This window comes from Ammospiza caudacuta, chromosome 12 (genome assembly GCF_027887145.1).
Source record: "Ammospiza caudacuta isolate bAmmCau1 chromosome 12, bAmmCau1.pri, whole genome shotgun sequence".
Taxonomy (NCBI): Eukaryota; Metazoa; Chordata; class Aves; order Passeriformes; family Passerellidae; genus Ammospiza; species Ammospiza caudacuta.
In genome coordinates, this window is record NC_080604.1 from 8,974,146 (window position 1) to 8,992,403 (window position 18,258).

At 38.2% G+C, this 18,258-nt stretch overlaps 1 protein-coding gene across 1 annotated transcript in view; it reads left to right on the plus strand.

Moving 5' to 3' along the window:
- Positions 1–15,968, plus strand: part of CACNA1D (calcium voltage-gated channel subunit alpha1 D) — a 168,920-nt gene extending 152,952 nt beyond the window's left edge. Inside the window, exons 43-50 of the mRNA XM_058812735.1 lie at positions 4,082–4,198; positions 5,704–6,068; positions 6,363–6,389; positions 7,277–7,426; positions 8,386–8,549; positions 11,255–11,376; positions 12,021–12,341; positions 13,873–15,968. Coding sequence (XP_058668718.1) covers positions 4,082–4,198; positions 5,704–6,068; positions 6,363–6,389; positions 7,277–7,426; positions 8,386–8,549; positions 11,255–11,376; positions 12,021–12,341; positions 13,873–14,166 — 1,560 coding nt within the window. The 3' untranslated portion in view covers positions 14,167–15,968. The remainder of the gene's footprint in view (positions 1–4,081; positions 4,199–5,703; positions 6,069–6,362; positions 6,390–7,276; positions 7,427–8,385; positions 8,550–11,254; positions 11,377–12,020; positions 12,342–13,872) is intronic.
- The last annotated feature ends 2,290 nt before the right edge of the window (positions 15,969–18,258 follow it).

An 18,258-nucleotide genomic window follows, 5' to 3' on the forward strand; every position in this document is an offset into this window, starting at 1 on the left:
ACACAGATTTCTTAATTTAAGACGTGTATTTTAAATGGTGTTACTCTTTTATGCATACTGTAGATGTGGGAAGTGGGTTTAAAATCTGTTTGGCATTTTTTAAAAGCAGTCTTTTCATAATGTTTACATGTTTAACTTCCAAATGTTTTGATGGTTTGGTGTGAGCTGCCTTTCAAGTCTCTTAAGGCATATCTCTAAATAACCTGTCTAGGGGTAGTTGCTGGTCATATGATATCTTTTCTCACTGAGGATGAGGAACTCCTACATTTCTGTTATTTCTGCTTTTGAAAACACATCTGTGTCATCTCAATGGTGTGTCAGAGACAGGGGCATCAGTCATTGTCCCTTTTTTGAGAAGCTATTTAGGACCCAGCACTGTTTAACAGTGCCTTGTGCCATCCAGAAAACACTGCAGGTGCTGTTGTTCCTCCAGAGCACAGCTGCACAGAATTACCATGTTCATCTGCAGTCATTCTGGGCATTTATGGGAAAGCCTAATTAAAGACATGCTTGGGTTTCTCACGTAATTATGTTGTTCAGCACTCTGTGTGTCACTGCTTTGCTGAGTAACCTTTGGACTGATACTTCTCATCTTTCTCTCACCTACTAGGAGAAAAGATGAAGCAAGGAAGGAAACAAAAATTAAATTTTGAACAAACCATGTGTCTGAACAAGAAATAACTTTTACAAACTTCTAGTGAAATCTGTAGAACAGAGTTAGAACCATGCTCAAGGTCTGTGAGGAAGCAATCCCTCTATAACACTCAAATTTGATTTTTTAAAAAGTCATTATAACATGATGCTTCAGGAATGTGGTGCATCTTGAATCTCTGTATGTAATAAAAGTTTCATGAAGTTCTGTGTAGGGTAATAACCACCTCCTAAGAACTTTAGCAGTCCTAGCGAAAAAGAAACAAGCACACCTCTGGCAAGGGTAGACAATTCACTGTCCAGGCTCTCTTTTTTGAAAAGCCCCATCAGCTCAGCTTTTGTTTTTATTTCTGATTTAAATATAGCAGTTTTTAGAACCAAAAAAAGGAGGGCATGGAGTGCTGCCATTGCTGTCTTGTGTGTTACATCGTCACCAGGGTTCTTCTGGGTAGACTGAAGTGTGCAATATTATATAGGAAATGTGTATCTGAAGGACACTTCTTCCCTGTAAACCAAAGAAGAGGTGTGGCAAAGGTTGGTTTGATATTTGTGTGCACTCTTTTGTTTTAGAGATCTTTGGTTTTGAAGTGCTTGTATGTAAAGTCAAATGTTTGATCAGTCCATGCTGCCTCTTCAGTCTTTGCAGAAAACATTAAGTGTTCATTAAGATTCAAAGGGATTTTCCTATTGACATAAAAGTTCCAATTGCTGTGGTTTCATGTCAGTCCCACTTTAGTCGACTGATCTTATGAAGGATTGTCCTATCAGTGAGAGATCAGCATGAGCATTTGTATCATGATGTGGTGATCCCCATAAAATGTTTCTTAGATTAATTATGGTGCTGTTGGGTTGCACCAGGTAAGATGAGACAGAAAGTGGTAGTAGTCATTTTCAGGAGAGAGTTCACAGAATTGTTGTAGGTCATTCATTAGAGCAAATAAACTGAGGAATATGTCAATTCTGTAGATTGGTGTTGCTTGAGAGCATCAGTGCTGGCTGTGAGTGAATAAATCTGCTGGGTTTAGTGTGATAAACATAAACCTTTGCATATGGTGATCCAGGTTTCTTTCATCCTCTGCTGACTGTGTAAATGCAAGAGGTCTGTTACTTGGAAATGAGTATTACTGGAGAGAGATGAGATGATAAAGGGTGCCTGCTTTCTCTAGAGTAAAGGAGAGGTAATTCACCAAGAAGTAAGCCAGAAGGCAGCTGGAAATGTAATCAAAATTAAATTACTATTCAGTGTGTTGCTGTCAAACACGTGGCTTTCCTCAGCTTCCAGGCATGTATTTGTGGGGCTTTGTCACAATTTGGCAGACAGGAGTTTGAGCAAGTAGATTTTGTCAGAGTTAAATTTTGTGTGGTGCTGCTCTCTGACAGTGCTGTGTTCACAGAAGGGCTCAGCTCAAAGGCAGCCTGGGCTGGCTGAAAACTCAGAGCTTTTGTGCAGTTGTAGAGCAGAAAACTCAGCCAGGGTTGGGAGATGGGGTCCTCCAGCATGAATAAGTGCACAATCAAGACTTTCCTATATCTATTATTATGTGTATTTTATTATGTGTTCGGTGTTGTAGTGTAGGTCTATTCAGGTATTTTTCTGGATGCTAATCACCTTATTTTAGCAGTTTTTAAATTGTATTCTGTTCATACTAAGCTCAGTTAATTTTTATGTTCATGTGCCAGTTGAGGTTTTTTGTTCTTTTTAGTTCTCTTTGCTCTAAAGTCAGCAGGTAGTGGGTGTGAAATGGAAGTGGCTCTTCTAGCTAATGATCAAATAACCAAAATATAATAGCAGTCCTCTAGTAAATAAATACTGCATTTGTCTCTGCTAAATCAATAGAAGCCTCTGGTCTTCCATTTGTATAGCTGTACTTAAAGTGTTAATTTTGCTTTCCTTTAGCACCTTGCAAAATGATGACATTAGCAACCTTGCTGAGGTTCTGACTATGCAATTAGCGCAAGAAGTGGGAGAAAGCACAATGTATTCATGAAATGAGTATTGTATATTAACTCACTAGTAAATGATTTTTAGAGCCTTGTTCAATTATAGCATAACTCTCAAAGTTCATCCCTAAGCAGGAAAACTGAATTGCTAAATGGATGTAGATAGTGTGATTAGTCAGGCACCTTTTTCAGGAAGGGAAATACTGGAGTGAGTGAAACCTGAAGTGGAGCCTGCAGTAAATCTACACCATTAAAGTTCACAGCTTTTTGGTTCATCCCTTTCCAGGTTCTGATTGCCCACACTGCATAAATGCCATTTTTCTCCCCAGCAAAGCAGCTGTTTCTGTTTTGAGCAGTTCTGAGCGTGCTCCTGGAAGGGTGTGAGGAAACGGCGTGAATGAGACCAAGCCATGTCTGGGGTCCTCCAGGGTCTGTCAGCTCCTTCTGCAGCTCTGAAACACAAAATTCTCTGCACATCCTCGTGCTACCCCAGGGAAAGTAACATGCAATGTCAGTGTTGTGCAGGGACAGCCCTCACATCTCATTAAAAAATGTTAAAAAAGAATGAATCAGGTTTTTAGATCATAATCAAAAATTCAGCCAAGTGCTGTGCAGGATTTTTAGTAGTGTGTAAGTGTAGTGGTAGTAAAGGGTTAAACACACACATCTTGGATTTTTCTGACCCTGAGGAGATAAAAGAAGTGGCTGGGAAGAACAGGAATGTGGTTCTTGCTTGGGATCATAACAGGCAGAGTTAAATCAGGAGGAAAATTTTCTCCTTTTTGAAATACGCCTGCAAAGCACTGAGCTCTTGGTGTGGGGTGGGGTGTGATGTCTCTCTCCTCCCTGATGTGCAGGTCTGTCCTGGACAGTGTCAGCTTTATCCCTTTTCCTAAATGTTGCTTGTGGTAGCAAACTTGAGAGGAACGGGTGTACACTGAGTCTCTGCTGCTGTAACTCAACTGTTTTCTATCCTAAACTAAAGCTTTAAACCAAATATCTGCAAATCACAGTGCAGTGCAGATGAGCTGGAATTATTTCACTGCTTTCTTTTCCATCTGAGCTCTGCTAAAATTGCTGTTGCTATAGCAAAGATCTCCTTGTGTTTCCTTTGTTGACACAGGCTGCAAACATGTTTTGAACATTAAATATACATCTCATTGAAATGCATTTTATTATATTTCTTGCTGATTACACTTTTTAATAAGATTAAATTTTCTTCTGTAGGGGTCCAAAAACATCAGTGGTGTTTTAGTCAGAATCTACACTGTGGTAATAAAGACATGATCACCTCAGTACTACCAGGGTGGTACTGGAATATATAAACTTTTTTTAATAACAGTAAAGGAACTTACAGCAGAATACATCCTCTGTGGATGTCAGGATACAAAAACTGTTGATTGTCCTTTAAAATAATTTTAACACCAGTAATTAAAGAGCAAAAAAGAATTTGCATTCCTAATGTGTTATGGTGTTGTCATTGATTTAGGCAGGACTAAGGACACTTCATGATATCGGCCCAGAAATACGCCGAGCTATTTCCTGTGACTTGCAAGATGATGAACCAGAGGAAAACAATCCAGAGGAGGAGGAAGATGTTTATAAAGTAATGTCAGAACACAACCATGTGAATTGTTTTTTGTATAATATGAGAGTAAAGAATGACCTTATCCTTGAATATGAAATAACATAGTGATACTTTTAAACCCCTCAAATCAGAAAATAGAAATATTTTATAAATAATTATATGTTATACATAAATCTATAAAAATGGTAGTATCAGGACACTTGCATTTCTTCATAAATTTAGGAAGCAATTCCTACAGGGTGCTTCTCCTGCCCCTAATTCTTTCTCATTAATTCTTATTTTTTCTTAAGCAAATCCTATCAAAAGGTATGAACCTTGCCATCTCAAATTTTGATAGTGGCAAGGTTGAAACTGGTTTTAACCTCTGCAGTGGTAGATAGGAAGGAGAGAATGAAAGTCTATGCAAGCAAACTACAACAGATACAGAGCTGCATATTTAGAAATGAATACATGGGGTTACACAGAGATCCACTAAATAAAATGCCATTTCCAATCACATGAGGGATATCAATAAGAATCAATCAGAAAAATATTAGGTTTCCTCTTTATATTATTTAGTCCTAAGTGGTAAACATGTAGATTTGGTGCTATAATCAGAGGCAGTCTGCAAACCATTTGTCAGCCAGCAAGAAAACTTATTTTTTCCCAAGCATTTCAGAAGAAGCAGATGTAAAACCATGCTTCTGCAGGAATTACAGCAGAAGCCCCATAGCTTGCTACTGTCCTTTGCAGAAAGGAGGATGTGGCACTGGAGACAGTGCCTCAGCTGCCACCAGTAGATGCATTTCTCTGCCAACCATCATTACCTCCTGTCTTCTCTAGATTGAGCTGCAACTCAGACTGCTGTCATCCAGGACCCACACCTGGCTAGACAGGGAGGCTCCCTAACCTGGGTCAGGTGTCCAAGACAGCTGCATGTCACAGTCATACCTCAGCACCTCATCCTCTCTTTCACCATCCATCACACTCCCAGGGCTGATAAACAGAAACTCTTTCTTGTACCTCTGCGAGAAGAAAGAATGGAAGCACTGGAGCTGAATGTTCCCTCCTGGGATTTGCTTGCAAGCTGTTGCATGGCACTCCATCCTGTCTGAGTGACTCCTGCTGCAAAGCCCTGCCCTGGGAGAGCAGCACAGAACTCCACCAAGGCCTTCCCAAAAATTAATCAAACACATCTCTTTCTGAGGAAGCTGGTGCATGTTCATTATGGGAATCTAGGTTTCTCCTGCGTAATAAAATATGGAGAAAGCTGGATATGTCACTTTTACTTGGGTGGAAAAGAATAATGATCACAGCATACTGTTGATTTGACTCTGAAATACAATATTGTCATCACCACAATCACATCTCTGTCACTTCAGGAGATCCCATCTGAAGCATCATAAAATTAGAAAGAAAAATCACAGGTTACTTGAATTGCTACTTTTCTATGCATGTAGGAGAGAAAAGTAAGTTGTCACTGTCAAGAGTATGTTCTGTTAAGGTATCTGATATAATTTTCTCTTTCTCTTCCCCTAAAACAGAGGAATGGTGCCCTCTTTGGCAACCACATAAACCACATTAGCAGTGACAGACGAGATTCCTTTCACCAAATCAACACCACACACCGTCCCTTACACGTCCAGCGGCCTTCAATTCCCTCTGCAAGTGATCCTGAGAAAAACATGTACCATCAGGCAGGAAACTCTGTGTACCACAACCACCATAACCACAACTCGGTAGGAAAGCACGTTCCAAACTCAACAAATGCCAATCTCAATAATGCCAACGTGTCCAAAGTCCATGGGAAACACCCAAGTTTTGGGAACCGTGAGCACCGATCTGAGAACAGTTACCGCTCACACTCCAGGACTGACCACGAGAAGAGAAGAAGGCCAAGCAGTAGGAGGTAAACTTAAATATGCCTTTGTTTTTAAATAAACTTAGAAATACACTATAGAAAACTTGAGCTAAGTGAAATTAATTTGAATCTTCTTTTCTGTTGCCTAACGATTTGTAAACTGTATTTAAAATGTAGCGCTGATGAATGGGAAATGCATAAAGCTTTACTGAGGTTTGAAAGTAGCAGTTTTCTTTGAAGTGAAATCATTAGTTACAGCACAGACATTGTAATCACCAAAGAATTTCTCTAAATGCCTTGTTCTTAAAATATTTTTCTCATTTTCGTGGCCTACCCGGATAGAACACGCTACTATGAAACATATATTAGGTGAGTTGATATTGTCCTGACATCCTGACATAATTGAAGAGGACAGGAAGTTTTTATTTTTTGTTTTTTCCCTCTTCTTTCCTGTTTCTTTTCTAAATTACCTATATAATGATACATATGCTCAGTAACTCAAGTGACAATTTCTATTTTTTTACTGCTTGTTGTAAAAGGACAAACTTTTGTTAAAGTTCAAAATTATTCAAGCCCTTTTGAATAATTTTGAGAGTCCAGGCATGTTTCTGCAGTTTTTAACAGGCTAAAGATCACATCTTATTGCAGCCCTTGTTAAAAATTTACTTACCAAGACTGGAAAAACCACTGGTGTTAGCTTTAATAAATGTTAATGTGTACAGTTCCTTTTATAGGGAACCCAAAATCTTTCCTGGTCTTCTGTCTACTTGTTTTCTAAGGCACTTCTTAAAATATAAGATCTATTGTTTTAATTAAAGTGCATTGCTAAATGGATGCTCAGTGGTGGTTTTAATGTCTAGATTTGCATACCCATTTCAGATTTTGTTTTGAATACCTCAGTGAGAACTTCTTAATATTTGAGCCATTTGGCAAATTCAGGCATTGGAGAGAGGATGTGTTTTGCCAAATCACAACGTATACAATATAAAATGTCTTGAATGTATTTGATTTCACTGAGCATCCTTTTATTATTTTTCTATTGTACCAGAAGGAAATAAAGGCCATCCTTAAGAAACAGATACATCATTCATGTTCTGAACTGCACTGCTGTAACACCACATCCTGAATAGAGAGTTGTTAATGCTTGTATTTTTCTTCTCCTCTTTGAAGAACATTAAAAAAATGATAAGAACATTATAAACAATATATAATTCATATAAATAGAATAAAAATTCCTATTTGGTTGCTGCTTCCAGGTCTGACACTGGTGATGGGCGCCGCCCGACCATTCGCCGGGAAGAACACGAAGTGCAAGACTACTGCAATGATGATCATTATCTGACAGAGCAGGACTATTACAGTGGAGAAGAATACTATGAAGACGACAGTATGTTGTCAGGAAACAGGTGAGGACATTTGTTAAATAAAAATATTTGTTAAATAAAAAGGCGTGCAAAAATATTTTGGTATTTTAGGTACATAGATGTAAAGGCTTCACTAAGCACATTGACACTGTCAATTCTCTAATGAAATTAATATTCCACAACTGCTGGAATGGGAAATGATGAGTAGGAAAGGAGAGTATTCCATAGATGGAATGTTTCCCTTCTACTGACTACATTCTGTAGTGTCTCAAAAATAATCTCCACTTCCGTCCATTTTAAAAAAATGTTCAAGTCTAGCCCAGAAGTAGAGGAATTTATTGCCATTTTATCTTAGATCCATAATTGGATATGTTAAAGTGCCAGACACACTGAATTCTCCTCCTCCTTCTCCTGCTATATGGGCTACATTCACCAGCTGAATTCTGGCAAGATTGGCACCCTAATCTGCATCCCATGGATTTGCATGAAAGCTAATTTTTACAGAATTCTCAGGTCACTATTTTTTTTTGTATGATAGTCAGCATCAAGTAACACCCTTTCAAGATCTGATTTTAAACATGAGAATATCCAGAATGTAAGAGGCTTAAATCCATTCTGATCTTCTTTGCTCTGCACCTTACTCAGGGCTCTCAAGAGAACATGGCAGGAGTAGAAGGGAGTATTTATTTTATTTTTTTAAGCAATGTGTGACTGAGATCTTACATTTTTGCCTGTACTCATAAGAATAAATTAATTGAAAATACAATATGATTAAAAGTTTAACCTGAAAATTGACCTAGTAGAGAAGTATATGCCCTCTCAAAATCCTACAGAGACTGCATTTTAAATCTGACTTGTGCAATTACAGAATGCAGTGTCCAATTCTCTTCTTGGAGAAAAAGTAGATTTGAAAATCTTTTAGAAGGAAACTAATTTTTTAACTTGTAACTACTTACAAAAACTCACTGAAATAATATTTTCTTTTTTTTTTTTAAATGCAGGCATAGATATGATTATCACTGTAGATATCACTGCCATGAATCAGATTTTGAGAGACCAAAAGGTTACCATCACCCACATGGTTTTTTTGAGGAAGATGATTCACAGATCTGTTATGATACAAAAAGATCTCCTAGGAGACGGCTGCTACCTCCAACACCACCACGTAAGTGCATTAAGGACAATTGCTTTGCAAATCTGAAATAATTCAAATACATTTAGACAGATTCTAGTTTAAAAAGGATTTTTTATAAAACTTGGAGTTTAAGTATCTTATTTCAGGTTGACATTGGTACTTTATTCTGCTGTCTCAGGAATGATGCTTAAAATTCTGTTTTTCTTCTGAGGGAGAAGATGCTTCAATTTATAGATAGAGTTAGCATTGTCAACTGATGTTTTTTTCTGATTCTTGAATTTTCATTTCTTCTCCTCCTTATATCTATCCCTTCATTTTTCCTTATCTCAAGAGCAATATTGCTTTATATGCATTTCTACAAAATGTCATGGTTCTTATCTTGCAATCCTGTCTTTGTATGTTCCAGGCCATGCTGCAGAGATCAGCAGTGCTAATCCTCTGGTGAAACTAGGCACAGACTCAAAATTCTTGGGTTTGGTCTTTGACGTCTGAGTGCAAAAGCAACCTCTTTTTAAGGCTTTTTCTTGTCTCAGAGATTCTCAAGTGTATTGAGATAATTTTATATCTGAGGTACAGTGTCAGACTGTTTAAAGCTGCAGAAAGCTGTGGTACAAGGCAGCAGCAAAATATATTTTTCTATAATAAAGGCAGCATTCTCCAGCAATACTGCCAGTACTGGATCTGCACTTTAGGCACTCATCGCCTTATCAGACTGGCAATGCTCTCTGCTTTTTGGCTTTCTGCCCTCAGGGGGCACAGGGGCAGAATAAGTCTTGTATCACAGAGAGAAAATAATTCAGCTGAACAGTAGTGAAGGGTACAGAAAACGGCTGTCTTTCAGTCTTTCAGCTGCTCTCTCTTTTCAGAAGGGAAACACATCCGATGAAGGACAGACTGTGAAAGGAGACCCCTGTACATCTTTCTGCCTCTCTGATAACAGAGGAATTTTATGCCAAATAAATAGATAGATGCTTTGTATATCCATTCCACAGATTGCAGGAGAAAAAAAGTTTGCATAAAAATTGTCCTGGGTCTGCCCATGAAAATGTTTTGAGTGGAGGGTTAAAGGTTTCCTCTAACTGCAGTCTTGGAGATAAAGTTTTAATGACCGTGTTTGGCAGTCATTTATTTAGAGGAAGTTATGCTTCTTATCTCATCTACAGGAAACTAGATTAAGGTACTAGATAAGATTACTTGATATCCTAGGATAAGAGGACATAGTTCTGATCGAAGTTGCGTAAGGGTAATTTAGGAAGTCCTTGACTTTCACCAATGTAATGTCATAAGAGCAATCAGTGTCAGACCTCCTGTCATAACTATTTATTTTATACTCAGGAAAAAAGTTGAGAGATTTTAACAGCTCAGTATCTGAGTAGATTTTAGAAGAATCTCAAATCTATTATTTGTAAGTAGTGTATGGGCTATTTGGCCTGGGGAGGAAGGCTTGATTGTTTCACATTATAAAGAAAAAAGAAAAAAATAGAAGATGCAACTTTGCACTCAACAGTTCCTGCTAGCATCTGAATCAGTCCAAGTGAACATAAACCCAGTGCCTTGGCTGAGTACTGCAGTCAGTAAATTGAGCTCTGTGCAAGCTTTCTGGGTGCTTCTATGCCAAACTCATCTCCACAGTATTTGAGCAGCTTCCAGAAGTGTACTGAGGAACAATTGAGATTTTCTTTCAGCCTCTTCTTTGCAGGGAAGCATGTGCAATGAAGTGCCTTGTGTTGGATGAGGGGACTTTTTGGGTTGGTTATTTTACATTTTGGTGCTGGGACATTTAGCATATGAGGATCAGGAGCTAAGGCTTACATCCCTCTGTTTGGATTTGTCATAGAGACAAGGGAGAGGGACAAAGTTTGCTTTAGTTGGACAGAATGACCTCGTGGAGGTGCCTGTTTTGGTTCAGTGGCTCTTTGTTAGTATCCAGCATGAAGTGTCTGCTGATAACTGTGGGGTGCCATAACTCCATGGCACTTGGTACAGCTAGGTTCTCTCCAGTGTCCCACTCCAGCGCTTACAGCTGTGAGGGTGGATCTGGATCCCAGCTATGGTTCAGCATCCAGGCTCTCTGAGCATTGAAGCTGGCACAGGGGAATGATACCCACATGCTTCCCATAATTCTGCAGGCTTGCAACAAGATCAGCTGAAACATCTCCACGTCAGCCAAACATCTTGATTCAGTTCAGATTTCTACTTTTTTTTTCTACGATGAATATCACATAACAGCATAAACTGTGGATGATTGCTGTCCTAAGCAACAGAACAAACATCAGGAATTGACAATCTGAGTTGACTTGAATTTGGTTTTACATATTGCATATTGCTTCCAAGGAACTGCAGATTTCATATTTCCTTTGGGAAATCTGGTTTATTAGAATAGAGAGCTTGAAGCCATGGGGAGGAAAGAAGAGTCACAGCAGGTTATGGCAAAACTCTGCAGTTGAGAGTCTGAGCCAGTCAGCTGCATCAGAGAAGCTTGTTTTCTGAAAGAGCTGCTTCCAGTGCTGTCATGTTAGGTTCCTTCTATGATTTCTACCTTGGACTGCTTTTGCTTATGTGGTTAATCTGTCCTTTATCTTATAACCTGCCACTTGCTTCTATTAGTACAACTTTTTTCTTACTGGAGGATCTGTTTTAATTTGTATCACAGCTCACTCATCCTGGAATTCTGGAAATAATAGACTTAGAGGAAAAATACTTTGTTTTTCTAATGAATTATGGTTTCCCTGTAGCACACAGACGATCTTCCTTTAACTTCGAATGCCTCCGCCGACAAAGTAGCCAAGACGACATCCCGCTCTCTCCTAATTTTCACCATCGCACGGCTTTGCCACTTCACTTAATGCAACAGCAGGTAAACTCAAACTCTTCCTTAACCAACAGTGGATTAAATCTTTCTAGCCCCTACATTGCACTCCTGACTTGCACTGTTGTTTGAGCAGTACTGGTGTACTCATTGCTAGACTCAAGGCTTCTGAAACATTGACCTTGTACAAAACACAGAATGAGCAGCCTGTCCCTTGGACCCTGAGTGCTCACAAAGAGTCACCATGCCCTAAATTTTGACCAGGACTGCATTATACAGCAGCTGTCTATTAATGTTTGCCTATCTCAACTCCATTTTCAAGCACAACTCAGACACCTTCTGACGCTCAGTGCCTGGCTTGGAAAATGCTGACAGCTTCCTATCCTGTCCTGGACAGAAGGAATGTTTCTATATTTTGTTTTCTTTAATATATTTTTATATATATGTTTATTTATTAGTATATATTTATTTAATATATTAAAAAAGATTTTGTGATATGAGTAAAATGAAAAACATACCATTTTGTTGATTCAATTTACCAATTTCAGTCCTGTTCCTCTATTACACATTAGAAAATGTTAACTTTGCATAGCTGCTGCCTGAGAAATTGGTTTGAGCTAACTGCTGAAGTGAAAAATGAGTACGACTGAGCATTTGAAATCACTAACCTCTAAAACGCTTCCCTTTGCCAGGTGATGGCTGTGGCAGGTCTGGATTCCAGCAAAGCTCATAAACACTCACCGAGTCGCTCAACGCGCTCCTGGGCCACCCCGCCCGCCACCCCTCCCAACAGGGAGCGTTCCCCCTACTACACCCCTCTGATCCAGGTGGACAGGGCTGACTCCACAGAGCACATGAACGGCAGCCTGCCCTCCCTGCACAGGAGCTCCTGGTACACGGATGACCCCGACATCTCCTACAGGACGTTCACCCCAGCCAGCCTGACCGTGCCCAACGACCTGCGGCACAAACACAGCGACAAGCAGAGGAGCGCCGACAGCCTGGTGGAGGCGGTGAGTGCTGCACGGACCCTGAGCCAGCCAAGAGGGCCCCTCTGGGACGTTTAGGGTTAACTCTCCAAGGCATAGAATTAGGTTTGATGACCCAGGTTTTATCTTTTATATTTTTTTAGATTCTGTGCTGCTTTAGTGTGTGGGTCTGAGCTTCATGTTAGGAGAAAGTAAGCTCTCTTCACAGAGTAGGGAAGCAAAACAATTCTAGCTGGGCGCCAAGGACAACCAGCCCATATCTCAGGCCCAAGAGCATAAACAATGTGGACTGAAGAGAGAAAAACAAGAAGGATGGGACTTCATAAGCTAAATCTATAATTGGATAATTAATTTCAATATGCTAATGGACCAAAACTTATAAAAAGGAGAGACCTTATGACCAGTCGTCCATTTTGTGACCATTTTGGGTTCATCTTGGGTGTAGCCCTGGTTGGACTCTGGTGTTACTCAAGGTGGATCCATTGCAGCCTTCTACTAATCACCTACTTTATAGTTTAGCTGTGTCTATTCTCTGGTCTAGGTCAGCCTTCACAAGGCATCAAGTTCACATCAACGCAATGAAAATGGATTTTTTTAGTTTTATAGCCACAAACTGGTTTTAGGTAAAGAGGGGAATTTATTCATAACTGTTGTGTAGTTAAGGGTTTCTACTGAATCCAGGTCCTCAAATTAGTGAGATATTAATCAGAGAACTAAAGACACTTTAGAATTTTGAAAGTTAAATTTTTTAGATGAGCATCAGTTCTGAAGTATCCTTCCACAATGGCAATAAGGAAGAGATATATATGCCTGTTCTCGATTGTTTGTACAGAAATTAATCCCCATTTTTGCAGTAATCTGAATAAAAGATCAAAAAACTCTGTGAATCAATGTTTTAAATGCAGAGAGGAGAACAACCGCAAGGATTGATTTGTAGGTGTACTAAAGAATGCTAAGAATTCCCTTTTATATTTAAAAATATTTGAACATAAAGTGTGTACAGCATTTCTTAATCATAGTTAATGTTGTAGCTTCAACAACATTAGTTGTTGTAGCTTGTTGTGTATATAATTTCTTAATTATAGTTAATGTTGTATCTTCCATCCATCACTTCCTTTCCATTGCTGTGAGCTGTACATTTTATTATGTTTTTGCCAATGGGAATTCAACATCTTTTTTCCATGTACTCTAAAGTACCAAGAACATACAAAATTCTGTATTTCAGACAATTGTTCTAACTGCACCATCTGAGATGTATTAACTGTTGTCTTTAGTGCATCAGCCTGATGACTGATGTTCAGCAAAGACTACTGCCACATCTCTAAGGAGAAGTGCCAGATGTACAGCAGCACCACTTACATTATCACACATCATGGTGTTCTTTGGAGACTTTTCATTGTTGATTTAATTATTATTTACCTGTGCAGTTTGGCTGTGGGTTGCTCCAGTGATTCAGCATGGGCTTTCTGGTGCTTTCATCAATGAGCAATGCTCTGGTCTGTCTGTTGTTCTGTAATTCCACTGAAATTCTCACTCTCTCCCCTCCCTCTGCCAGGTGCTTATATCTGAAGGCCTAGGAAGGTATGCAAAGGACCCTAAATTTGTTTCGGCTACGAAACACGAGATTGCTGATGCTTGTGACATGACTATTGATGAGATGGAGAGTGCAGCAAGTAACCTTCTCAATGGGAATATCAGCAATGGGACTAACGGGGATATGTTTCCAATTTTAAGCAGACAAGATTATGAACTTCAAGATTTTGGTCCTGGCTACAGCGACGAAGAGCCGGAAACGGGACGATATGAAGAAGACTTAGCTGATGAAATGATATGCATTACAAGCTTATAGTATTTAGCAAGGAAAACGTTCTAATAACAGAAAAAGTGCCTCGTAGTTTCAAGATGCTAGGCACTAGCTGGAGTGAATAACCAATCCAAGTTTTGTACGAGTGATGCCGCACCTCAAGGAAGCCATAACTAATAAATTTATTATCTCCAGGTTGCCGAAATGTGAACAGAGCTGCAGTAGGTCGAGTCTCCTCCCATGGAATCTTCCGTTCCTCTGTAGGAATGAGGTTCTTTTGAAACCAAGCAGATTGTGACAATCAGTTTTTTGAGGGCTAGAGCAGGATTCTGAGGTGTTATATCTTGCCTGTCTTTCAACCTCGTGCTGCTGTCCTTCCTAGTAGAGCGGGATTTTGTCAGTGACAATGTCTCTATGGGTCTGGCACAGGATTGTGTGGGAAACAGCAACATGAGATGAGTGATGACAACCAATAATGTCATTACCTCAGTGCTCAAAGCATATCAGCTACCATTGCATATCCATTCTAACATTGTTTTCAAACTTGCCTCCTGATTTCTTTTCTTAATGCTCTTCTAAAACACGATTTGTCATGCTCTACCCGTTAGAGATCGTTGGAAAAAGAAGTTATATAAAGAATAATCCGTCATATGTAACATCAGTTTACATAGGAAAATATCATTCAGATGGTCTGTTTTCTGACTATCATGTTAAGGGCAAAATATACTGGAATAATTGCATTCTTACTAATGCACTTGCAACCAGGTTATAGTAGAATTAGATAAGATAGTTTGCTAAAAATTATATAGTAGAAAATATTGTAAATTAATTGTAATATACAATGATTTGTATTTGTAAAGAGATGTTCTATATTTTGTAATTATTGTACCGTAATTGAACTGCAGCAATATTTATGGACCCTAATTATTGTAACTCTCCACAGAATTCTAGATAGAAGTATTTTTACTTGGAATATACAGATCTATAGCATAAATATTTAAATAGAGCCACCTCTCAGTGTAAATCTCTTTTTGGGATAAAGTGTCAAGTGTGAGCTTGGCAACAGATCAGATTTTTTTTAAATAATTGAGTCAAAAGAATCTCTCTGCAAAAGGGATACACCATTGACTTCTCAGTCTTATACTTGGAAAGGTTAAAAACTTAAAGTAATTTCTTTTTTTTTTTTTTTTTCACTGAAAAGTAATCTCTAATTTTATTTTTGTAATAACTCCATGCAAAAAATCCAGAACCTTGGCAAGTTCATGCCAGGGTGTTCCTGGTCATAAGAAAATTTTGACAAAGTACATACCCTAAATTGACACAGAATATATCTGAGGAAGAGAATATTTCAGAGTAAATGAAACCACTTTCTTTGCTTGAAAAGAGAAGAAATGTGATAGTATGATTCTACAAAGAACCAAAAACCTTGATACAAAAAATATTTTGTTGCCTCTACCTTTCTGTTGTTCTATGTGTACTATTTCAAAGATTTATTTTTATGCAATCAAGAGAGGGCTTCGATATTGTTCACAATGCAGTAAAACCCTGAAATGTCTTTGAGGCTGAAATGACCTTGGAGGATAAATAAAACACCCTGAAAGCTACTGTCTATTTTGTTAGCACTGGATAACAATGACTTGTTCTAACAAGTTATCTTATCAGGTTTTACCTGTAGTTCCTATGCTAGATAGCAATCCAGTTCACATTTTTACAAATGTGATGTTTAAAACATGTCAATAAACATTTTGTACATAATGACAGTTTCCTATGAATAGCTTACAGACTTCCTCTGAAATCGTTCTTATTTTAAATGCCAGGATAAGAACTTAAAGGTTTGTAAATTATTTCTTGACCTACATCATTTTGTATTAAAACAAATGCAAAATGTTCTTCAAAATAAAACTGTGTAATAATTTTATTATACCTGGGAGTTCTTTTACTAATATTTTTTCACCAAGGAGTTTCAAAGGTTAAATTCAATTTTCCATGTTATAAGAACGGGAGGGAATGTGTGGAATACGGAATCAGTCTGCAGTGTCACATCATGCAGGTCTTTTATGAATGGTTGCTGTTAACCACAAAGAAATAAAACAGAGTATTCATGTGGAAAAGGGATTACTACTTCTCCAGAGACAGACCTATGGAAATGATTAGGAAAATGTGACTAGAATACCCTGAAACGTCTAAATAAATTTTCTATGCTGTCTTGGGAAGCTCTTGGGTAGGTTACCCAGCAATATTCACTTTGTACCCTTTCCCAGCTCACAGAAACAAAATTTGGGAGGCCAAAATGGAGCTATCCCTATGAAGTAAAAATGAGTAGATTTCAAAGTTCTACCTACTGTGGTAAAGCCACTTCTGATAACCACCTTCAATGCAACTGATGTTAAACTTTAAAAAAAAAGGAGGAAAACAATCTCAGAATTGTATTTTGTCCATACATGGACAAATGTGGTAACAAGTAATCAATATATGCATAATTGTGTGGTAATTGGCATCCTTAGAATACTACCAAATCGTAGTAATTAGTACTAAAAACCTAGAAGTTCTCTCAACAATTAAATCATTGTTTATGAGACTCCAAATATTTTATATATGTATTTAATGACACAAAATACTAGTAAAGAATTAAACACTGGTAAGTATTCTACAGTGAAGTAAATTCACTGAAAAAGTGAATCTATAACATATTCATATTTGAACAGAGTCTTTTTTTGGAGCCTGGCTGACAGAAGAATTGAGACTAAAAATTGTAATAATGTAATAAGATATGCTTGTGTTCTCCCTCTTCATTTAAAATATAATATAAAAAGTATTTAATTACTTTTATTATCATTTAATGATATATATCTAAATTTTATATAATTTAATATATTTATGCTTTTGTTATTCCTCAAAATCCGTTTTTATTTTATAGAATCCATGTTTATTTTATAGAAGATGTATATTCCAAGCCCACTTTTCCAGTGCTCCTATACCTGCCTAATTTGGTTGCAGACTAATTGACAGTGGGCACTTGGCAAGGATTTTAAGGTTGTGGTCTACAAAATCTTACATAAATTGAATACAATGCAATTTTACAAATACTGCTATATTCTGCTGCTTTTAAAAGCACTTCTCATACTGAAACAAATTGAGTTGAAATGTGTGTACAAAAGAAACGTTTTTGGTCTCTTTTCTTTCTCAATCTCATTGTTCCCAGCCAGAGACCTCCAGCTGCCTGGAGCATCTGCAGCAAGCCATTGCCAAGGAGATGCTGGTGTTCTCTCTTGCAGTACCATTGCTGGTCCAAGCATGCTGGCAGGTCTAGTAATTCTTGAATTAAACCACTTTTACGGTTAACTGGTTTTGAACATATAATGTATTATCTACATATTTATAGAATTTATATCTGGGTAGAATTGGGAATAATCAGACTGTGTTGTTTTGTTAAATAGGTAAAACTCTGGAATTACAAGCTGTGTTCTGCAGTCCAGTAAGGTGTAAAAGATGATTAATTGCAGCTGTGAGACTGCCAGTGCTCCACAGGATGTGTCAGAATAACCTAGACCTGGTTTAAGAACCCTTTGGCAGACTTGACTCTGCTGGAAGTCAGTACAATTTTAACAGGAATTCAATAACAGCAGCCAGGTACAACACAGGACAAAGTAATGCTAAATTGATTCTACTTAAAGATTTCCCCAGGGCAACAAACCCTCCAGCACTGCATCAAAGCAATCTCCTGAGGGAGCCTCAGTGTTCTACAGCAGTGAGGCTGGAATTAGTAAAGCAATAGCTCACAGCAATGAAAATGTTCAAGTGTTTAGAAGGAGAGGAATCTACAAGATGTCTGTGGATGGTTAGAACTGCAAGAAAAGATTATGATATTTCAGAAGAAATGCCTGATTACCTGATTTCTCAGTGCAGCAATGAGGATAATACACATGAACATCTAACCTTGCCATTTACTCCTTGTTTTTAGAGCTTGGCATAACAGCAGAGAGGTCTGTGCATGTTCAGTGGTAAGTTATGCAAGCCAGTGGCCAGTTAATCCTCTGAAGTTGCATAATAACAATCCCATCTTGCATGCCTGGAGTGGAAGCCCACATTGTAAATCTGCAAATGCAGGAATTTCAGTGTCTCACCTTGCCAAACTGC